Genomic DNA, 24,889 nt, shown 5'->3' with positions numbered 1-24,889 from the left:
TACCAGGATAGCTTGATTGAAACAGGCGTTGAGTCGTGTTGCACATGGCGTCTCTTTTAGCTTCCTGCTGCAGAAAATCCTGCGTTGTTGGCGTTTTCGACGTTCCAAAAGAAAAATCAGGGGCGTGAATCTGCCAGGTGCGTGGTAGTTGGTAGGTGACATGGCCGTTCACTGATTCGTTGATGGGTTGTGTGACGTAAGAGACCACGTGATATCACAAACTTGGGAGGCATTTCGAGCTCTCATTTAGGGTGGGAAGGTAGAATTTCCAAGTCTCCTGGATGCCCAGTCAGGCATGCAACTTCAACGCCACATATTTGGGTCTATATCTATGACGGACGGTTGCTTACAACCGATGGCTGGATAACGTGGTAACTTAGAATATTAGAGGCGCAACTAAGGGATTAATGATTAAGCGAGTGGAGACTACATTTGCGTAAACAAGGTAGTGCAAGGAGAGCCCCAGATAGGATCATTAACGTTATATTGCCGTGTAGAGATGAGTCGCTCAGGGGCGAGCCAGATATTTTGAGTGCTCTTTCAAAAGAGCGGGTGAGTGGCGGCTCCCTAAAAAAAAGGGGGGGGGGGGGGGGGGGGGGGGGTGGGGGGGGGGGGGGGGGGGGGCTCTTTTGGTGAGCCGGCTCTTTCATTCTGTGATCAGATTCGTGCCGAACGGTTCCTTGCCTTGGGAGCTGGATCTTCTCCTCGATGCGGCTTCGGCGCCATCTATTAGCGATGCGAGAAATCAACTGCCCTCCCCGGGAGCATGACCTCCGAGATCACTCCTGCGCGCGCGTGAGAGAAACGCGCGTGCGGAGGTGATCTCGGAGGCCCTCCTGCCCTTCCTTGCAAACATCCCCTCGCATCCCCTAGTCTTCGGCTGTCTTTTGAGCCGCTCTTTCAAAAGAGCGAGAATGGTGAGAATGAGCGGCCGCTCTAGAGCCGTCGCTCAGTGAGCTGTCAGGAACCGTGAGCGCGGTTCTTTTGTAGAGCCGCTCGTTCAGTGAGCCGCTAGGAACCGCGAGCAGCGATTCTTATGAAGAACCTTCGTTCAGTGAGCCATCAGAAACCGCTCTGCCAGAGTCGGGTCTTCTGCTTAATTAGGCACCCTATGCTTGATGTGACTTCAGCACCATCTATGAGCAGTACGGGAAAGCAACTCCAAGGGGGAGCATGGGTGGATCAAATTCTGTCGTATGCACGATCCTCCGGAAGCCGTCGGTCGGAGCGCGGTCAGCTGCTTCGCCGCCATGTCAAGGCTCCGCGCCGGCGACATGGCAGCCGCAATGCTGCGTGTATGCTTCGGGTGGTCGTCGCCGGTTTTTTTGCGTCTTTTGTTTTGCTTTCCATGCTTGCTATGCATAGTTTTCTCAAGCTGCTTTACAACAAGGCTAATGTCGAATACATAGCTACTTTCGCAGCCACCCAGCAGAAAAAAAAATATCCGGTTCGGTCACGAACAAACAGCACCGACTGCAGCACGTCGTGTGTTCTAAACGGGAAACATATGTCTTGGAAAATTAAAGCCACACGTCACAGCCTGAATGGCGAGCGATGCGGCTTTAGACACAAAATGAATGAATTAAATACGATCGGCGTGTGTATGTTGCGGGGAAAACAAGAAGGTTGAACAAGTTTGAGTTAGGGGACCGGGGAAGGAACCTGTTGCCAGGTAGAAAGGAAGCAACGGGAGAAGCCGGGGAACTGAAAGCCGTGGGCCTTGATAAAATCTGCCACAAAGTTGTACAGGGTTATAAAAATATACGAAAAATGAATCAGCTAGAGAAAGCAAAAAAAAAAGAGGTGCCAAGAAGCGCAATTTAGAAAAGAGAAAAAGGACTAACGCGGACTCGAGCTACAAAGCGCACACTGTATTAAATAAAACGATACATTTACATTATACTTCAGGCTCGTTCTGAATTCATTGTCTCCGGGAATATAAGAGGGACCTCGAATCAGACAGTTTGCTTTCGCTATATTCATAATTCACTATTATCTATATCTGTCTATATCGTAACTATCTATATTAACAGTCAGTCCACGTGAGATTTTGAGTTTTTTGTTTTTAGAAATTGATGGCCCCAAGTATTTATTAGGGATAATTGTCAATGTGGTGCATGATGGTGAATGATATTCAGATAATTTTGAAATGATAGGATAAGAAATGAACGAAATCCTCTGTTGGGGAGTGGGTGCACCTCCAGTATATATAGTAGACTTAAAGAGAAAGAATCGCATCTAAAAAAAAAAAAGGGATGTTGCAGTTTACCGGGACTTTGTAGTCACCATTAAGGGGAGATAGAATGGAGACACAAATATTTCCACAGTTTCGTTGAGTTCCGGAAGGTCGAATGGGCGCAGATCAGTGAACGAGAGAGAAAGAGAGACAGAGTCGTGTTTCTCTCTCCCCAATAGACCACTGCTCGCTCCTGAGCAAAGCAGATATAAGTGAGCCGGTGAGCCGTTCAAATGAGCCCGCTCACTTAAGTGAACTGAGCCGCTTTACCCACCTCTAGTAACGTGCCCTTCAATGGCGTACCTTAAACGTACAGCATAATTGTTATGTTTTCTAGGCGCACCCGGGTCGTCAAACACCGACACCACGATATGGCTCGGAGCCTACTGCGGTAAGACAAGCGATGAGAGATATTCTGAAATGTGCATATCAATTCTTTTTGCTTGGCACGAGAGAGCCTAACGTGTTCTGTATCGAATTTCCACAGTTCTCGATACCAAACAGCAGACTCGTTTAGCATTGCTCTCTCTCTCTCTCTCTCTCTCTCTCTCTCTCTCTCTCTCTCCGTCCCTTAATTTTTATTTTGTTTTTGTGTCTGTCTTATAAAAGTATTCGGTCACCTGAAATTCGTAACCTTCGACATATTGGCAACGATACTTTGTGTCTACAAAAAGCCGGCTCACTTGAATGAACTGAGCCGTTCTGAGCCACTCACTAAAGTGAGCCGTTTTGCCCACCTCTAGTACTGTGCCCTTCAATGACGTACCTTAAGCGTACACTATAAATATGTTTTCTAAGCACACCCGGGTCGTCAAACACCGACACCACGATGTGCATATCGATTCTTATCACTTAGAACGAGAGAGCCTAACGCGTTGTGTACCGAATTTCCACAGTTCTTGAGACAAAACAGCAGACACGTTTATTTAGCATTGCTCTCTCTCTCTCTCTCTCTCTCTCTCTCTCTCTCTCTCTCTCTCTCTCTCTCTCTCTCTCTCCTTCCCTTAACTTTTATTTTGCTTTTTGTGTCTGTCTTATAAAAGTATTCGGTCACCTGAAATTCGTAATCTTTGACATACTGGCACTGATACTTCGTGTCTACAAAAAGAAAAGGTCCAACAATGCTGGCAGAAACACACCATTCTCTCCACCCTCCCGGCATTATAGGCGTGCTAGAAAGCGTAGAGGCAGGTCCTTGTGCAACAAGACAAAATCGCACATTTCTCTATTTATAATGAGCCGCTGTGTTGCCCTTTTCCTGCCCATTTATTTCTGTTGCTCAAACCCTTTTTTGTGTGTGTACATTAAAGAAACAGCGTCAGTTTGCCTTCAATGAAGCATGGACGCCATCAAGACCTTCTTCTATCACTTCAGGATACCTCAAACGCACCCCTAAAGTAATGACACCACAGGGCGGCTTTTTCGCCCTTCTCATGTGAAACTCGGCAACCAGGTAGTTTCACGAGTTTTAGAAGGGCCTTGCTTTTCGTACCACAGTTTCTGAGAGAAAGGAAAGCGCATCACATGGTGTTGTTACTGCGCATCATTGCGAGAGTTCTTCGTGCCGGAAGCTAGGAGGTATTTTAATTTTGTTTCATTTTAATTGCCTTGAAGGCACAATGAGGGGCATAACATAATGCCATCACCTAAACTGTGAATAAACACTGCTAGTTTCGACTCAAGGCAAGTAAGCCACGAAGCCAGTGCTGAAAATCTGAACACACAAGCGTAAGGACATGGGGGGCTCATTATGACATAGAGGTCAAGGAAGTCAACAGTCGCAGAAAGTAAATGATGCTCATCCCCCCCCCCCCCTCTTCTTTTTTCTAATTTATGGTATCAATCATAGGTGGGAAACCAATTTCTTTTTCTAATTTTACCTGATTAATTCGAACCCTCCACCTCTTCCTTTAATGTACGGAGTTCTGACAAGTAGAGCTTACTCGGTAGACCACTATACGGCGAAGTTATCGCCGTTCACTTTGGTGGGATTAACACAGGGCTGACAAACCCGACCATGGACACAGTGACCGCAGCAACTGAGGCGTGAGTCAGTTTCACTTCTTTCATTTCAAGTTGAGCGATATGCTCCTCGCATCACGCTCTGAAAGCGTTTTCGACTGCTGAGGCATCATCCGATTCAATTGTAGCAAATTCATCAGAAGGCCTTTCGCGGTAATAGAAAGAAAATATGCAGACTCGAATTTGTATAACGTATTGTGTTCTCCCCCCATGAAAAAAAATACTTATTTTTTTCCTGCATAGGCTTTTTTGGCCATATGTCTTGCTTTACTGAACTACATTATTGACATTTGTGCAGTGTACAACTAATTTTATTTTTTCACTCTGAGTGCCTGTTTCTCAAGCAAAATGAGATCAAACGTGCATACGTGAAAATGCCGATATTTCGTCTAAGGCCGCTCACGCCCCTCGAAAGTCAGCCTTTAGCTACTTAAATTCGGTTGCGTTTTATTTTACTGCTCATTGCTCAAAATTGCAACAATGTTTACGGTTGCGGCAGCGCAGCAAGTCTTCTAATGTAGCATCGGATTGTGTGTATATGCGTTTGTGTGTGTGTGTGTGTGTGTGTGTGTGTGTGTGTGTGTGTGTGTGTGTGTGTGTGTGTGTGTGTGTGTGTGTGTGTGTGTGTGTGTGTGTGTGTGTGTGTGTGTGTGTGTGTGTGTGTGTGTGTGTGTGTGTGTGTGTGTGTGTGTGTGTGTGTGTGTGTGTGTGTGTGTGTGTGTGTGTGTGTGTGTGTGTGTGTGTGTGTGTGTGTGTGTGTGTGTGTGTGTGTGTGTGTGTGTGTGTGTGTGTGTGTGTGTGTGTGTGTGTGTGTGTGTGTGTGTGTGTGTGTGTGTGTGTGTGTGTGTGTGTGTGTGTGTGTGTGTGTGTGTGTGTGTGTGTGTGTGTGTGTGTGTGGCGGGCGGGCGGGCGTGTGAGATATGAAGGACACCATGGATGTCTAAGTATGCCGATCTACCACTGCGAAGTAGCTGTTTGCTTTCCGCCCTATCGACTTTAATGCGGCGGTGATACTTGGTTTCCTACAACACTGCGCCTTTTAATTCTGTAAATAGGAGTGAACCGACCTTGGAAATAATCTAGAACAGACGATGTGGCGCCATTAAGTTTACTTGTTTAAGATTTTTGAAGAAAAAAAAGTTTAAAAAGTTATGTTTGTCTGGCAAGGCTTCTTTCCCAATCTCATACGCCGTTATAACAAACCTTCCAGTACCTTTTCCTAATACGACGGCTCTTCCTCTTAATGCACTTTGCCCGCAAATTGCGCAAAGATGAACTTTCTGAGTCAGTCAGAGAGCCCTCAACGCTTCACATCGCTAATGGAAAGTCGGAGCTAGATATTTTGGCGTTATGAGATTGCGAACTCTCTTCCCGAAAGACCAGAATGTCCAAATGTATATGGATATAGTCCATTACGCGATCTTTCGCCCTGTGTAATTGGAGAGCGCTTCAAGAGCTGTAGAAAGCGCCTGTTTACCCTATATACCGGGAAGTTCAGGATATGGTCACTACTTACGTACGCCGTCCATCGAATTACTGGGGCCTACCTGCCGCAACGTTGCACGTTTGAATAAGTATCTTTGTAACCGCAAGCTCCAGCCAATAAAGGGTTTCTCATTTCTACATGAAGTAGCGGCGCGAGACTGCGTTCGCTCCAACCCGCTCGAGCGATTTAATGTACCTTTCTGGCGCCTTACAATGCCTCAATAAACCCACATCTTCTAAACGATAACGTGAGCCTAGCTGAACGTACAAAGTCTGTGTACCATTTATGAAAAAAAGAAAAGCCGGCTTACTCAAGCACTACAGTACAAAACCCGTTCTCCAGCGAGCATTCGAATTCATTTAACTTAAAGCAGTAAGTAATAATATTACAGCTCCAAATCTTTCTAATCAGGTCCAAGTCGGTTTGGTTTAGTTTGGTTTAGGAATAACGACCCAAAGCGACACAGGCTATGAGGGACGCCGCTGTAGAGGGCTTCAGAAATTTCGGCCACCTGAGGTTCTTTAACGCGCACTGACATCGCACAGTAGACAGGAGACTCACTTTTCTACAGCCGCCGCGGCCGGGATTTGATCCCGCGCCCCTAGGCTCCGCAGTCGACAGCCGTAACCACAAGTTGAGCCAACGCGGCGGATGCAGATCTCCTCTAAATTATAATAAGCGCTTCTTTTAAACTGGAATGCCGAGTCTCTTGTGAAGCTCAGGACAGTCCCGACCCTAGAGAAAACGTTTCGAAGCAGTGCAGTTATTAATGCCTCTCTTTTTTGACGATGAATCCCTTTTTCTCCCCTCGGACCACACAGTAAAAGAAGCCTGTTTTCATCAGAGGTGCGGCCCTGAATTTGCTTTCAAAGAAATGTGCAATATGTGCAATATGTGCAATGTGTGTGTGTGTGTGTGTGTGTGTGTGTGTGTGTGTGTGTGTGTGTGTGTGTGTGTGTGTGTGTGTGTGTGTGTGTGTGTGTGTGTGTGTGTGTGTGTGTGTGTGTGTGTGTGTGTGTGTGTGTGTGTGTGTGTGTGTGTGTGTGTGTGTGTGTGTGTGTGTGTGTGTGTGTGTGTGTGTGTGTGTGTGTGTGCGTGCGTGCGTGCGTGCGTGTGTGCGTGTGCGTGTGTGCGTGTGCGTGTGCGTGTGCGTGTGCGTGTGCGTGTGCGTGTGTGTGTGTGTGTGTGTGTGACGTTACAACAACGTTAACAAAAGTTTTGCCGAAACTTTATTTTCCTCTTTTATTTGGTTTCTGCGCATTATAAACCTACGCAAATGCATAATTAACATGCAGCCCCCTCAAAAGTACGTGTTCAAATATATATTTTTTCTAATCTGCATAGCAGGGCCCCTAGCGCATATGGTTGCCTAAAGCTTGAGAATATTTGAAACACGAGGTCCTTCCGCTTTCTAGACGGCTAAGGTCGCTAAGCATGCGAAATTAGGCACGCTGCATAACCAAGAAGAAAACCTCTTGGGCTGTAAACCTTTGACTGATGCTGCACATATATACCCACAAGTTCTGAAAAAAAAATAATGAATTTTTTAACGGTAAATTGTTATGAACGCACGTTTTTCCGCATATTGTACATCATCACAATAAACATACCTGCAGTACCTCTCTCAGGACACTCGTAGTTTTCTGCCGTTGATTTCCCTAAACGCAACTCGTTGGTTTTCTTGGCGGTCTTAGGTAATGCAGGCGAGCGCAAGACAAACTTTACACGATTACGCCATTCCCAAATAATATGCGCATACCAATTCCTTAGAATATTTCATAGTCGCCTAACTATTACTGTCGAAAGCGCGCCCCACTGCTTTCCTGTGGTATACTTAACTATTCGGGGCGAGCACACGACGAACATTAGAAGCAAATTTTCCACGCGTCACTAGATTATACCAACTTATTAATATATTCATAACGATATTTTACTATATTCAGCAGCTACCGCACTGTTAGGAAGCATTCGTGAAAGAATTTGAAGTATGCCGCCTCATTTTTCACAATCTTCACCAAATGTGAAAAAACATTCTCAAACCAAATGTGGGAGCGAGCCGTCTCATATATACCTAAAAGGACTTCGAGCCTGCGACCTTTGTGGATTAATTTCGATCAACCGCGGTGACTCAACGCACAGCGTTCTCAATGTAGAGACATGCCTGAAGCGCTGGCTCCGCAAATGCCAAAGCAGTGCTTTTCCACTGATGACCCAGGGAAGCCCATTTATTCTATCTTGGCTTCATTCTTGGCTTCATTCTTCCAGTATTTCTTCTACCATTCATTAATATTCTCATGATCACCTCTACGAGGTAAACAACAACCTGTCCACCTATCCACTCAGTTGAGTACGCGATGCGCCTTTAAAAGTGTGGGCAGTCTATGCTGTTGTGTTGAATACGGAATTAACCAACAAACCTACCTCTTATTTTGCTAAGCGCGCTTTTGAGCCAAACTTGCCTCTACTAGACTCAACTCTAAGGCGGCCACTTTCCCCGTCGTCTGTGCCGCAGGTCATCATCCCATGGGGCATCATCCCCTGCTGTGCACCGTGGGCGTTTCCGATCTGCACAACGGAGACATGATTCCCACGGACGGCCTCTGCGAGTACCTGTTCTTCACTCATTATTATCGCTCGTCCAGAGACACATTTACCAATGACAGCGCAAAGAAGACGCGGGCCTTTTTGACCCATGCCTCTCGGTCATCGAACACCTCATTTGGCATATCGGTGGCCTACCGGTTAGTATAGACGGTTCACATATTGAATGTCAAATGCCGTCGCATTCACAGCACTTTGCGTGATCCCTAAAGGAGCCATTGCTTAGTATGCGCAGGTCAAAACTCTAAACTCCAGAGCAATATCAGCGGACTATTGACCTCGCTGCGTCCTTATTGCAGTGCAAAGCATGCGCAGCGCATCTGTAGGGAGTGGCCGAACTTTCTAAACGTGATTGGAAGGAAAAGTGGACGCGTTGAAGCTTTTTCGCGCGCACTATAAGAAAACGACGAGACGCGAGACACCTTGGGGTGTGCCTGGGATCGTACTTTTCTTGGGCGTCACGTTGCGCGCCTTGGTATTGCGGTCGCTCAGATCAGAGAGAAACGGGACAGAGTCGCTACTCAGGAAACATGGGAAGGCCTTTATTGCTGCCTTCAGAGTCGCAGTCCAATGACTTGAAAGCGAGCTTTACATCTCGAATCGCCGCGCGTTGCTGCAATAGTTGAGCAGTCACCCACCAATTTAGCTCATACAGAATAGTGGGGCAACTTTCAAACAGTCGATAACCTTTATTGAGCATTCGCGTCAACGTATTGCGATATTGGGAGGCGCTTTAACTTAGACTGTGGTAGCTGCTGTATCTTTGTTTTCCGTCGCTTTTGCGCAATGGCTGAAGGGCCCCGTATCGCAGAAAAGCCGACATTGGCGCTGTGCTTGCAAAAGTGAAGATACGTGCGTAATTTCATGTCAAGCTTGTGGCGCTACCGTTCTTTAGGCAGCGTTCCGCGTGGTGTCGCACCATTTCGCTTCTCATTTATCATCCATCTCCTAGTCGAATTGGAGACTAGCTAGCGATAGGAATTCGAATTAACGACAAGTACATACACTTTCGATTTTATGCCTTAATTGTATGTGCAAGCGCCCACTGCTCGTCTCCAGGAACACATGAACGATAACCTCCTCCCCCCCCCCCCCCCCCACAATGGTAGGATTCCGACCCCACCTCTCCGCTCAAGATATAATGCTCCAGCTCTCTGAAGACATCCTCCATCCCCGCAACACGAAGCGGATGCGGGCGGTGCTCGCCCTCGACCTGGAAAAGGCATTCGACAATCCACACCATTCAGCCATTTTGGACGCTTTGTCATCCCTACAAGTCGACCGCCGTATCCATCAGTACATCTCAGCCTTTCTTCGCCAGCGCATAGCTGAAATCACCTTTGACTCCCTTTGCTCCCCTGCTTCCCCCTTGGGAACCGATGTACCCCTCAGGAATCTGTGCTCTCTCCGCTTCTGTTTAATATTACTCTCATCCCCATGACAAAGGCTCTGTCAGCCATTCTCGCTCATTATAAGCTGACGACATCACCCTATGGAACTCCACAGGTAATGTGGGAACCGTTGAAGATACACTGTAAGCTGGCGTAGACATGGTGGCCTCTCATGCTCATAGGGTCGATCTTGCATGCTCACCCACCAGATCTGAACTTTTGGTCCTTCACCCGCATCGAGCAAGTATAGACAAAGCTCCCCCGCTTAGCATCGAGGTCATCATTGGTGCCGTCCGTATCGCGCAGGTGGAGAGAGTTCGCATCCTGGGGATGATTCTCCATAGCAATGGCAAAGACACTGCCACGATCACCAAGCTCACTGTTACCGTTCAGCAAACAGTCCGCCTAATCAGACGAACCGCTAGTAAACACCATGACATGCGGGAACACGACCTCCATTCCCTGATCCAGGCTTTCGTTCTTAGTCGAGTAGTCTATTCATTACCCTATCTCTTAATTCCTCTCTTGAGTAGAGAAGAACAAGGTCAACTGCCTAATCCGTAGGCGTACAAGACGGCTCTCAATCTTCCCCGCCACACGTCGAATGAGCGCCTTCTTAAGATGGGTGTACACAATACCCTCGCCGAACTCACTGAGGCTCATCGATCTGCCCAACTTGATCGGCTCTCCTCCACCCTAACTGACCGCCACATTCTTGATTCTATTGGCATACATCCACCTGAATGTTACTCCCACACCTTCTCTCTCCCACGTCGCACACGAGACCTTCTCACCATTCACCCCGTCCCCAAGGACATGCCCCCCGAACATCACGCAGCTCGTCGTGCTGCTAGGGCTGATGTGAACGGGATCAGGGGCCTAGACTTTACCACAGTGGGACCATGGGGAGCCAAAGCGAAGGAGAGGGAGCAGGAGCAGCCGGGGAGTAGAGGCGAAGAAGAACGTTTTATACATTTCTCACATGATGGGATATGTACAGCAAGAATGAAGAACGGAGCTCTCGGTGGAGACAATTTTCACCGCTTAAATACGGTCAATTATCTCTACTTCCCCAGCTGGGGAAACAGAGTTCAGTAGGTGCAGTCCAATCACTGAAGCACAAGAAATCACTCGATGTGCCGCCCACTGCCGAGGGTGGTGCTCGAACCTCCTCTCACATATTTCGGTGGCGAGGGCAAACCTTTCCGATGTCGATGACGATCTTGGGCTGGTGGTGGAGATTCTGCACCAAGGCGAAACATCTCGTGAAGTCGCCCTCTGGCGGCGGTCATTCCCCCCCCCCCCCCCCCTGTAATTTCAAGAAGGTCACCCGCCTTCTTCGAGAATTAGGCGAGCGGGATCAAGGCTGCTCGGTGACGCGCCTCTGGTTCTTTCAACCCAAGAACAAGTTCCCTGCTGTCTCTACCGTGGACGCCAAAGGGGATTAAGGCCCGAAAGCCAGCTCATTTCCGTCTCGAAGGGGGGAAAGCAGGGAGGGTTGGCCGCCGCAGCAGTAGACAAAGGGTCCCTCTCGCGCCGGCGCCGCCGCTTCGAGGCTTTTGGCAGTGGTCGCTCGCCGACATCCGCTATACCCGTTTCTGTCTTAAGCTGCTGGATAATCTGCATGGGCCTCGGCCGGAACCACGGTCACATCAGGGCACAAACACTATGGCACACATCCGGAGACCGTCTACTTTGCTGCTGCCTCTTACACCTCTTCTTCTACCTTTGCCTTAGCGGTATTGTCAAACTCCTCCACCCCTCATACGGCAGGTAGCGGAGGAGGTGACAGTAACCTTAGCAATCGCTACTACCATCAGCGACCCTCATTTTCATTGATTCTCCGAACACGCGTTACGGCTTCTTAGCCGGTCTCCCGACCCTATCCGACCTATTCAGCTTCTCTGGATTCTGGCCCAAGCTGGCCGCTCAGGTAACGAGGTGGCTCATTCTTTAGCTCGAGGTTTCGTCAGCCGAGCAGAAGCCACCGACACCTGGGGAGACGCTCGAGATCGTATGGTCGCTTACCACGAGATCACTATGCACTACCGTGAACAACATCTTGCCAATCTCCCTCCACACAAGTCTCTCACTAAACTGCAGCAGGTGGCGTGGCGCCAGCTACAATCCCGCATCTTCCTCTCCCTTGCCTACTTAGCCTTTGTTCACCCGGGACTGTTCAAGCCAGAATGCACCCTCTGTAGTGCTCCCAAAGCTGATTTTGCTCACATTCTTTATTCTTGCTTCGAGCATCTTCCACCAGCCGAATGACAACTCACAGACCTCGAGCGATGGGAGACTGCGGTGTCCACTTCTGACCCGCGGCTGCACAACGGCAGCTGGTGAACTGGGTTTTGGAAGTCGCCGGGAAGCATCCCCTTCCGGCCACGACACGCATCCAAGAGCAATCCCATCACTAGAATGTTACTGCTAAAGGTCACCTTAATAAAGTTTGTCACCACCACCGAGAAGTGAAACAGATACTGCACCTTCGTTTCCCCAAAATAGTAAATAACAATCTTCACTTGCCCCGCCGCGGTGGTGCAGCGGTTAAGATGCCCGACTAATGTGCCGGAGTACCCGGGTTCGATTCCGGCCGCCGGTGCTGCGTTTCAATAGAGGCGAAGTGAACAGACGTTCGTGTGCTGTACGATGTCAACGCACGTTAAAAATTCCCAGGTGGTCGAAATTACTCCGCAGCCCTCCACTACGGCACCTTTTTCTCTCAATCCACTTTCACTCCCATCTTACTCTCTTCCCTTACGGCGTGGTTCAGGTGTCCGCAGGTACAAATGAGACTGATACTATATACGTTCAAAATATGGTTTAGTTTGTGTGGTTTGTAGGGCTTAACATCTCAAAGCGACTCAAAGCGCAAATGGCACTTCCTCAGCGTCAATGCAACCATTAGATAGGCGTTTGTTTTTTACTTCTTTCTGCGTCCCTTTAATAAAATATGTATATATCTATAACAAGGAAATACATATAGACTGTGAGTAACATAACTGGTTAATGATTTAAAAAATTCTTGAGACATAGTAATTACTCACTATGTACACTTACCGAAGCCCTCCATTAGGGCACCATAGGTGGTTCATAGGACACTATTACAAGTGTGCTTGTGCTTATTGAATTAGCATCTTTTTGCCAGCTGAAAGAGGCAAACCGGGGGATGTGAGCATGCAAGGCGTTTTCGTGCGCTGTCAATATGTTTCGAGCTTCAGATAACCAACTCGTTCCCACTAAATACTGTTTTTGATTATTGCCGTAACATTACGTACAGCTGAAAAGAAACGACATAGGAGAAACACAGACGAGAACGATGCTGTTTCTTTTTTTATGCATCGGTGTTCCTTCTTGATCGTTCCATGACGCAAAAGACTAATGGAACGAGAGACACGGCGAAATGACGACGCAAACGCTCACTGCCACGAAGTTTTTTGTTGCTGTTGTTGCTTTGTTTTGTTTTTTTGGAAAAGCACGTCTCTCGTATAATGGCCGAATATGTTGAAAGTGTCGAGAGATGGAAATTATTCTGCCCGCGTTTACTCCAAGGCTGCTGTGCTCTCGTCATTCAAGAACGAAAAACGAAGAAGTAACAAAAAAATAATCAAGACTCTTCGCACACTTTTAGTGGCTGCTCCAACTCCAATGATGCTGAAGGAGCATCCTCAAGCACTTAATCTAGGTCATATATGAAGGGATTTTTAACGGGCTAAGACGATGCGGAGGACAATAATGACTATTACTTCTTGAATATAGCGATGCTTCTCCGCAACTCCGGTCGGACATAACCATTCGAAATCGTACGATTGTATAATGATTCACTCATAAGAAGTGCATGAACTCTTTCCCCTCAGGGATTTCCTGGGTATATAGATTGTGAGCCACCGGCGTGATATGCTGGCACCTCGTAATACTCATTTTCCCTCGACGAAAAATTACCCTGCTGTCGTATTCATAAAAAAGAAAAGTGAGAGCTGCTTTCGAGTGAAGCGCAACCACTGGACGGAGCTGTCGTGTCGCTTAGAGACACGCGCTTTGATGCCACCTGGTGGCAGGCGCAGTGTGACCAGAAAGTGGCGTTAATAATCTTCTGGAGCACGCCTGGACCCGGACTAGCTTTCTTGGAAACACGGTGTTAGAACAAAAGTCAAACGAGACACCCAACCAATTCTACTAGTGCGTACGTGGGAGACGTGGAGAGGTAGACGCCGATAAAGCGTTATTAAAATAAAAAAGGAAAATAAGTCTCGGCTGCCGTACCCTGGTGTATTGCTCACAAATACATTGAATTACACGCCCTTCATTATTACATCGCCTTTCATGGGAACTTCAAGTACCCCGCATTCAGATGAAACTAGCAATTTGGGGGTAGGGTTCAAATAAAGCTAAAAATGGCAAGGAAGTTTATCTAATAGGAGTATTTCAAAAAACAAAGGTAATTCAACAAAGCAAATTTATCATTATTTCCGGTTAGCTCTTATGCGAGCGCGCTAATCATAGGCCACGAACGGCCGTTGGTACTATGCGCGTAGAGCGACACCTATAAAAAAAAGTGTGTACTGATGTTACAATAATAAATTTTTAGAAAGTATCTTAGCGCGTGCTTTGTCGCTGCTTGCGAATAGAGTTGGCGCTTTTCTGGAGTGGAGGCAGCTGTACAAGTTAAATAATTGGCGAATACCGAGCTGATTATCTGCCAGAAACATTTCTTCTTTCTCCCTTGGCAGTCATTGAATGACCTTGTTGTGGACCTTGCAGTGCTACAAGTCTTTAATAATGTTTCAATAAGTATTTGGTAACACAAAAGCTACCAACATTTTAGGGGTAGATGGATGGAAACAACTTATTAGCGGTACGACCGATGTGGGTGGTCCTCTAGCCATCATAAGTCTTACCACGAATGCACAGACGTGTTCCGTATTTAACCGGTTACGCTTTCCGTTTGCCGCTGTCGTCAGTTTACAGCTAACGATAATGGCAACATAATTTCTGTTATTGATGTTTACCGCAAACTTGGTCTGCCTTGTGCGCTTTTCTTTTTTCTTTTTTTTTTTTTTTAGAAATGTGGTTGCCGCAAGACGTGACATTCTGAAGCGCCATGGCGAAAGCAAGCTGCAGATATATTGGAAGCGGAACCATGTCTACCACTATGGCGTCCTGGACGTCGAGTACCTGAGCTCCCGTGGTGCCAACGCTCGCCAGCTGCAGTTTGTTTTCGACCTCCTGAAGGTATTAAGTCCTGCCTCAAGTATAATGGAAGAGAGATTCCGGAAAAGCTCAATGACTTTCTCATTTGCGATGGAATTTCGCTGTGGAGGAGCACTGATTGGTATTTTTTTTTTCGTCTACTCTAACGCCGTCACTTGGTTTGTTCGTCCGAAATGAAATACTCGGTATTGTCTCCAGTTTACCTTAAATCATAAAAGCGAAAGGTTCATCGCCTGATAACCGCGATCACACTGGTCGGCAGGGGAACAAAAAGCGGAAGAAGGCACAAAGAAAATATTTGTTTTGTTTTATTTTGTTTTGTTTTTCTTTTTAATGTGCCCTCAGGGCGGGAGCGCCAGAGAAATTAGAGATGGACGTAGTTAGTGATAGAAAAGAAAGAGAACAAAATAACAAAAATACTGAAAGTGGCTGCTATCAAACAGTTATGCGCCTACTCAAGGTCAGGGAAGGCTTTCATGATGAGCTGGTAGTCTCGGATGGTAGCTGCCAAAGCGTGGAGGTGATCTGCTGCTTTATGGGACAAAAACGCCAGAAGCCAGCATTAGTTCGACGTTATGAGGTACCGAGTTTGAAGACATGGTCTCATTGTGGTGCCAAGTAAGGCGAGATGAAATTAATTCTCCTGGCAGATATGCATGGTATATGTTCTATGGACTAGACAGGTACGAAAAGTTTTGCAAAGGGAAGCTAAGGATGTCTTGATTTCATCGAATATGTTCTGGTGGTTCTGTTATAAGCGGGAAAAGCATGAACGGCTATATCCTGTTGTGCAATTTCTAATGAATTAAGTTCTCTTGATGAGGTTTAAAGATAGATACAGCCTGTTGCATAGTTTTTGCACCACTAGTGTTTTATATGGTGAATGATGAAGGCGGTTTAACGAAGCCAGGCAGCTGTAGTCTAGAGTATTTTATTTTATAGCATAAGACACCTGGAAAGTCGTGTATACATCAAGGCACTTGTACTTAAGTACAGGTCGTAAAAGAGCGCCAGTTAAGAAATAGGCATTGATGATGGTATTACAAATTTAGATCTGTGACTGCACTAACAGTTGTCGATTTCAAGTACTATTAGTCATGTTTTACACAACAAAATTATAGCTTTGATAGGACACGTGCTAATTTGAATAGTTAACGTATATTAGAAAAAGGAGTAGCAAAGATGGACCGTTGGGGAACGCCGCAAAACATAGGATAGGATTGATAAGCGCTGTCAATGGTCAATAAGAAGACATTCGATTGATCTAAAAAGTTTGCACACTTATTTTCATGGGAGGTAGGTGAGGAAAAACAAAGCAACAGTTTAGAAGCTCTTGTTTTCAATCCTGTGGAACAATCGTGGAAAATACTACCTAGCAATGAACAATTATTAAGAATGGCGTTGAGCTCGTACGTGAAGGAATCAAGCTGTATTTCGCCGGAAAACGTTTTTAGAAAGTCTTACTATGACTTTGAGAAAAATGAATTCGACTTGAGGATATTTACAAAATATGACATAGTGTATGCTTCAATATTACCACAGAATGCTTGTTAATCAGATATTTCGGTAATTAAGGGAAGAGCAGTTTTGAGTTTATAGAGCGGCATCCCTCTACCGACCTTACAATCAAGGGGTTCATGGTTAAACGAGCTGGAAACAAGGCGAAGATGGCACGGAAGGAGACGACGACACGACACTAGCCCTCAAGAGGGCTTCTATCGTATCGTCGTCTCCTTTACGCTCGTTTAACCATTAATACTTACCAGCTAACCCAACTGCACACGTTAACGCAAGGGGCAGGTACCTTGTGTCAAGTGACCGTTGAAAAACCTGTGTTGGATCCAAAACATAATTAAACGCTATGTAAGATGTGCGTAATAAGTATGTCGAAATATAGTGAAGAAAAAGTCTAAATTACTTGGTCGCAGTTTCAACACAATGTGGCTCAGTTTTAATTGGGAGCCGTAACGTGCGATAAGCATAGCTACATTACAGGCTACAAAAAAAGTTTCATATTTTTTTTTTTTGCGAAGAAATTCAGTCGTAACATAACAATGCAACCTGATTACATGGTTAGTCCGATGAGATTAAAAGAAACATTCAAGGTGGCGTAAATTCGCAGCAAATACTAGTTTCCTAGCAGCTTTATGGCGTTGGAGAGTGCTAACGAGCAACTGCTCCCTTATATTATTGATTAGAATGTGTAACATTTTAAAACATGTTTAACATTTCTATTTTTATTTTCGCACAGCACATTTAATTTAAAAAGCATACATTCTGCCCTGCTTGCGCTAATTAACAAATGTGTAATGAGGTTATAACAACTAGGGACCATCTTTTCTGTTGCATAGGCATAGGAGGACAGTAATATTGGTTTTGTAGGATTAAATAGAATCTTGGTTCTGGCAGATGCTAAATGCATCATCTCTCACATACTACACCCTGTGACTTTTGAGGTCGCACACAGGCAAAGTAGATGTTCAGTGATGCTCGGTAACCGCAATTACAGAGAGAGTGCCCATGCGACTCGTGCGACTCTACCGCAGCTGTCACCATTTACGACATGTACAATAAATACAGTGTGTCCGATGTGCCATATCGATAGGATAAATGCGTCATGAGTCAGAAAAGTCCCGGTTTGGAATTGTTGTTCCGATCTCGCTACTAAACTATTGCTACTTTTGTTTTCCTGTTTTTATACGTGTCGGTTAATCTAGGCGAAGTACCGTCACCCAACGAAATGCTGAACAAAGTCGTATCATCAGCAGCCACCTTTACTAGAATCGTAAACAGTAATCCGACACGAATTCATATGTTTCAGTTTCTGCAGCAAGCCCTCCCCCCCCCCCCATTGCCTTAATGTGTGAAGGCATTACGTCAAAGGTGTGGGTACAAGGTTTTGAAGCCAAAAATAATGCAACAAATTTGCTAACATGCTACAAGAACACAATTAGATGTGCTAACAAATTAACAGGGCAGACATTAGCAGGTGGGGAAGCCGTGAGGTTGAAAACGTTTTAGGGTTAGGCTGGAGAAGTAGTATTTATGCCCGCCAGCGCCATCGACACCGCCGTTCTCCGCATAGCTTTACAAATAGCAGAGCAGCAATGACAGAGACTATGGAATCGACTCCACCCATCATCCACATGAAATGTTTTGCTCATCGAAGGGGAACCAGTACCAAGTATAGGCCATAAGTGTGTCTGCAAAAGCACAATATAAATATGGTTATGTCCCTCTGATACCCCTGTCACACGGGCAGTTTCAATGTCCATCGGGTCGATGGAGATCGAACTCAAAGGGGATCGGCCACTGCCACACGGCAGTTTTCAATGACTATTGAACTCAATCGGCATTGACTCAATGAGGTTCGCGAATGATCATTGCAATGCCAAAGAGCATTGAGAGCAGCCCCACATTAACACTAAGGTTAAACACAAAATATGCAATTAAAAGAAGCAAGCCACCTCCTAGGTTAAATTATTTACAATACATTAATCAGCTCATCATGGGAGTCAAAATGATCACTCTGGAGGATGTGCGGTGTTCAAATGTAAACAAACTGATGCGGTTCTAGGTGTTCTGTGGCAGTGCGGCATGCTGCGGCGCTTCGCTCATGTTCGCCTTTTACAACGCTTTGTGACAAATGAGACCAAGAAGTGCGCCATATGTACTAACGATAGCAACCTGTGCCAGCATCGCTGGCGCAAAATGAACACGACAATGGCACATCGTTGTCGTTAGGCTGTTGCTGCCTGTGGTGCCTGTGGTGCCTGTGGGTTATGCTGAGCTGTGAGTTATTGAATACCCTTCTCTGAGCGAAATTTCATTTAAATACAGCACTTATTGCGATATCCGCCTCGTATTATTCTGTTTCACTTCATAATTTTACTGGATGTTGTTAACCGTGGCGCCATCTGTTGGATCACACGCTCACTAGTCGATGGTCTTTGAAATTTGCTGTGTGGCGTTGGTGCATCTCGATTACCCTCGAAAATTTCAATGGCCACTCACTCAATGCGTATTCAGATTGCCCGTGTGACAGAGGTATAATACGTCAAATTAATGTCGGTGGACAATTAAAATAAATACAGCTTTTGTTTTTGTTTGTATTTTAGTACAATGAAACATGTTATAAAGGAACAAAAATAAAGTGTCCTGGCTTTTGCCACTAAAGTATAGCATGGTAAACCACATCAATTAAAATAAGAGAAAAAGAATAGCACCAAAAGGAATTCGCATAAAAATAAAAACAAAATAAAGAAAGGAATGTTATATACAGTGGATTAGTTTGAAATATACTTTGTCGCCTTAACCTATGTCTCAAAGCAGCGCCGAAAATTAAGTCCATGCAATGTTTTCCTTTCGTCTTAAACGTTAACTAGGTGTTCCATGTATATATTTGACAAATGTCTATACTCTCCTGGTGTTTAGAATTTCAAGAGAGTGCAGAGGAAGTTACAGCTACGCACTGACCCGGAACTTGGCAGACGACGTGGACTTGTCGTTCTCGGCGTCACACCCTGGGTCCGAGCAGAGAGCGATGTCTTCAAGGAGCTTTCAATGCATTTAAAGTGAGACTTCGCTCGATCCTCCGAATCGCCAGTGATGTGTCGCTTTTCTGAAATCGAGAGTCCGGACGGCAGGGTCCGAACACTGATTTGAGAAACAACGAACGTAGACCTAAAGTCAGTGTTCAGAAAGCTACACTCAGAAAACTCGTCTCGGTACTCAGATTGTTTGTTTGTTTGTTTTTATTATTATTCATTAATACTCAAAAAATCAATTTCTCACTTCTTCAGTGCGAATGAGCAGGAGTAAACAATCTCGTGTGAGCAGGGACTTGCTTTGAATTTAGAATTGCATTCGTAGTCATAGCAAATTTTGTCCGAGGAATCAAAATAATACTGCAGCGTCAACGCTGGACCGAGTCTACCGCCGGGAAGTGATACGCGTAACGAGATACTATTCCACTTTGCTGTGAAATAATATTTGAAATAACGCATCATATTCTAGACATACAGGGTGATTTTCTTCAAAATTTACATATTCGCATTTAAAAAAGTGAGAAATACCTCCGTGCACATAGGTTACACAGCAAGGCGGACTCCATGTGAATGACAAAGCCCAATGAGTACATGGTTCACGATTCAAAAGAAAATAAAGTAATCATTTTATCTTTGTTTGTTTGTTTGTTTGTTTGTTTGTTTGTTTGTTTGTTTGTTTGTTTGTTTGTTTGTTTGTTTGTTTTTATTAAGAGGTTGCCATCGTCAAAGACATTAAGGTTGTCATCGTCGAAGGTGAACTCTATAATTAAATTTTTGTAGTCAACAGTGTGGTTCGAAATACCGCACGTCAAAAATACGCATCTGAAAGCTTTCCAGCACTGCACCTTTATAAAACGGCATCACTCGTAATTAGTTTGCTTGAAATTCAAATGCGCAGTTTTCGCGTTCGATACTTGGAAATAAATTTGAGATTAAAAAACTGAAAACTAGGCTCACCTTTCGTTCACGCCCTTCAATTTTGCAGCGTAATAATTCCTCTTAAAATCAAAAGAAATAGTTATTCGTTCATTTTAGTTGTTTAATTGACAAATTGTAATGATCTATGACGAATGTAATGTTTACCTTGGTGGACTACCCACCTGCAGAGATAGCACAGACATACCTCTTGTAGTTTTTGAAGTAAGAGTCTCTAAAGGGTAAAAAAAAACATCACCTGCTTTAGAGTAAGCCTGCCTGTCAAGGCGGGTGACTCATTTAGTATACGCCGCTTCCCGTGGGCTTCGCGAACACTCTCAAGCACTTCACTTTGATCAATGGGTCTCCAGGTTGTTTTCTTTTTCTTTTACACAGAATCTTCCAAGTACAATGTTCGTTTTCCTGTTGAAATTTAAATACACCAATCATGGAAGTTTATCGGATTGATGCGGTCTATGTCGAAATATACAGCCATTTCGAGTGTGAAACCGTTGCATAGTCTCGCATAAAGTCGCTACTTCTACTACTTCTTATACGTATACATTATCGTCAAAGAAAGGCGAATGAAGATATGTCGGCTGCAAAAGCTTTCTTTGTCTTTTCAACACTCTGACAGCATAATGTAACTTAATTAAAAACGGATATTTCCGCGTATTTGCACTGGAACAGGAAAACGGGCAGTAAAGTCCGCTGGAGTAAATATTCTGCTCCGTTCCACGCAGGTTTAGCGCTCTTCTCGCTTCTTTTCTTTCTTTCTTTCTTTCTTTTTTGAGATTTATGTTTTGCCAAAAATATTTACGTTTTCATGGTTCACCGCTCAGAAGATCTTACAAAAATGCATGTAGGGTTTCTATAGAAATTCGAAAGCGTTGTGTCAATACACGCTGTTGAAAGTCTGTCGATAATCAACAACATCTTGGATGATGCAGTGTTGACCTCTTGTTGAGCGCTTATGAAATAGTGGCCCATGTGTTTCTTAAGAGCGCTTTTGGAATTCGCGCAACTGAAATTCTGTTGATTTCAGGCTCAAATGCTTCAGAAACTCTGCAAGTGACGCTTTTTGATTTTCTGCTACCTTTCCACTCCTGAACAACAGAAAATAGTACACGACCATCGGTTTGCCAGGAGCAGACACGGGGTGATTTTCATTAATGCAAAAGTAGTACAGTACATCTCCTAGCTGCGATAAGTCACCACATTCTATGTTCTGCCCGACCAATCAACAATCCTGTCTGATCAGTGCTGGTTAATGATAAGCATAGTGAGGCATAAAAGAACAAAACAGATCTTGATCTTTTAAGCCCCATTATACTTACTCACTCATTAACCTACACTAAACTGACTAAATTGTTGATTGGTCGAGCAGAACATAGAATGTGTTGACTGACCGCAGCAAGCATATGTGCTGTGCTACTTTTGCATTAATGTAAACCACCTCGTGCCTGCTCCTGGCTAACCGTTGATCACGCAGAATTTTCTGTTAATCCGCAGCGGAAAGGGAACACAGAATAAAAAATGCGCGTTAATGAGAAAGAAAAAATATGCATCTTTGGTGAACCCATAACATGAGCTGGGTTGTTTATTTGCTTTATTTCAATTCATGTGCAAGGTATGACGCCAGGCTGTTCTTTGCGTAAAACGCTGATACGTCCGGGAACTCCTCGCATGTGATGCTGAAATAAACAATATAAATCATAATTAAGTTGCGGTATATACTAACCTAAAAATAGAGCAAAGGCATTTGTGCGCTGCTCCACGTCATAGCTCAAGAAATTTCTTGTCTAAAATGAGTTGTCACTGTCTTTCACTGCTTAGACGGCATCGACCGCCGCCTCCACAGCTCGGCAGCACTACCACATCGTTCATTTCTCCCTGATAAACAATATATGCTGCCGTCAAAGATCCCATTGTGAATATAAATAGCAAAGCGCGGGACACAAGCATTACTACCCAGAAAACTTGAAGCAAAATTACCAACTATAGGCACTAAAATGAGTGGAAACAAAAACAAACACTGCAAAAATGGCGGAGCTGCACAGATTCAATAATCCACAATGTGTGACAGAGGCATATTATGATCTCGATAATGTGTCCATCTCAGCGCGAGTAGCGTATCGAAAGAGTACAGCACTGTGCCGAACAATCCGTCAAAAACGGTCACCGGTTAAAAAAAAAAGAAAGAAAATGTCGCCATTCCAGCTGGCGTTCCATCGGCCCCAGCGTCCGCGTAGAGACAAGCCTCGTTCTCTCTCTCTCTCTCCCCCTCCTTCTTTTTTCCGACGAGGCTGGTTTGTCTGCTAGAAATATTTACATGCGGGCTTCACCTTGTAGCACACACTGCACAAGACTGGCACAAACACGAATAGGAAAAAGTAAAACACTCACCAAAGTGCAGACGCTCCCTCCGCCCGCGCCGGCTTTTCGCCTAGAATCCAAAACGCCTGCGACTGTTGAACTTCTTAAACACGTCCTCCTTGCGCAGAAGCTGCCGCCCAAGAGCGGAGTCCTCCGAAGATTTAAATTCGTACGTTCGCGCTCCAATTTGAACAAAACGATCTTCGTGATAATCACCAGCGAAAAACCTACATACGGTGCTTCGTTCACAGTGCAAGATGCGACCACGGTGGCGGGAAAACGCCAACTGAACTGGCACATCGCCGCACTCAGCGTACCCGCGTCTGCGTGCAAAGAAAACGGGGCGCAAAAGAACAGCTTCGGTGAAAAGCCGCCACCCCCGCTGCGCGACTGCTGAAGCCAAGGTCATCTCCGTGAAAACAAACCACGGTGAAGGCAGAGAGCGGAGACCAAGCGGGAGCAACCCCTCCTCCCTCCCCCTTTTTTCCCCCCAGCCGACAGGAAGCGACCCTCGACCTCTCCGGACATGCTGGCGCCGTTCGCGGGGCACGGGGGAAGTGGGACGCGGACAGAAGCAAGGCGGCGGCCGAATGCTTCTTTGAAAAGAAGAGTCGCCGTTAGAAGACGCATGCAATCTTGTTTTTTTCTTCTTTTTTTTTTCATACGCGAATGTTTTTGCTATGCGTGTTAACTCTATAGTATGCGTGGGATCAATCCGTGATTATTAGAACCCCTCAATGTTTAAAGTGACTTCATTTTAGCATGGTGTCCACTAAGAAAGGAAGGAAAAGAAAAAAATAACAGTAAAATTCTCCAAAGACATACAGCGGTGGAGGATTCCAATACAGACTGCACCTCATTTTGCGGCAAAAAGCTACGGGCAAAAATACCTATGCTTGGGCAGAATGTCAGACCCTGAAGCATATATATAGTGAACTTTGGAACTGGTTTAAAAAAGCTCTGTCCTGCCCTACATGGTAGGTTCAATCTAGTATCACTGTTTGTTAGTATGATGACTCACTGAACTTGTTTTATGATAAATATAAAATATGTCCTACCACTAAAGTTACCTTCTGCGACATACAGAAGCTGATCCATTACGGATTCTGATTGACATTCAACGATGTATTTGCATTATTAGTGGAGGCTTTGCCATCATGAAGTTTTTAGGGCATATTTTCACTGTGTTGCGAAGCTTGAACTAAGTGTGCACCGTTAATATGTGCTTTTATATAACATGAACGAGCACGCAACTGCATGCTGCTCTTATATTTCCCTTTACAGAATGTGGCCAATAGTTGATTACAAGTGAGACCAAAAATTCATAACGAAATTGTCACATCATGCTCTTATCATTTGTGCCTAAAACTACTTAAAAACATGGGTCAGCATGAACAGTACACACTAATTGTTCGTGAACGTTGAAAACTGACAACAAAAAGCACATAGAAAAAATTGCACAAAACGTCTATTGGGTAGAACACAATGAAAATTCTGTTGGCCCTGTAAAGATTGCATTCAGCTGGGGTTGAATGTCTATCGAAATTCAGTAAATTCAAAAGGCGGTCAATAGTCCAACAATAGAGTTTCAAAACTCATTTTTGTAAGGCTCCTGAATCAGCAGATTTCCCAGTCCAGTGAATAGTGCAATATTCTACTAATACGGTCGAACAGTCGCAAGAGAAACATAGCGCAGTTTCCCCAAGTGGTTGTGACAGTCGCAGATTTCAGGCCTAAGCTAATAGGCACGCCGCGGAAAATTACCCTTTCGGAAACTTCTCTTCACGACATTTTACCTTCTTGTTATAGTGCCACAATGATCCGTAGATTCCTCGTATTAGGGGCACACGAAACGGAAACGGGAAAAGGAAAAGGAAATCGGACCCGACAGCTGCAAGGTCCCCGTCCGCAGGAATCGGGATAATCCGTGAAGGTCCGAAAGCCTGCGGCCGAATGTGAAAAAAAAAAAAAAAAAAAAAAAAAAAAAAACATCCGAATTAAAGCCCTCAAGTTTTTCCTTCAAAACGCTATATAGCATAAAATATATTTAGGCCAAGTGAGATTCGGACCAGCGCCGGTGTGCCAGCACAGAAGCTTCGTT

The 24,889-nt window shown here is 45.1% G+C and overlaps 1 protein-coding gene across 1 annotated transcript in view; it reads left to right on the top strand.

The window, feature by feature from the left end:
• The first annotated feature begins 8,264 nt into the window (after positions 1–8,264).
• Positions 8,265–24,889, top strand: part of LOC146191545 (uncharacterized) — a 33,321-nt gene continuing 16,696 nt past the window's right edge. The window contains exons 1-3 of the mRNA XM_084599967.1: positions 8,265–8,485; positions 14,803–14,971; positions 19,385–19,524. Coding sequence (XP_084456093.1) covers positions 8,268–8,485; positions 14,803–14,971; positions 19,385–19,524 — 527 coding nt within the window. The 5' untranslated portion in view covers positions 8,265–8,267. The remainder of the gene's footprint in view (positions 8,486–14,802; positions 14,972–19,384; positions 19,525–24,889) is intronic.

This window comes from Amblyomma maculatum, chromosome 4, assembly GCF_055883805.1.
Source record: "Amblyomma maculatum isolate TAMU_Amacu chromosome 4, ASM5588380v1, whole genome shotgun sequence".
Classification (NCBI taxonomy): domain Eukaryota; kingdom Metazoa; phylum Arthropoda; class Arachnida; order Ixodida; family Ixodidae; genus Amblyomma; species Amblyomma maculatum.
This window is presented reverse-complemented; position numbering and strand designations above follow the sequence as displayed.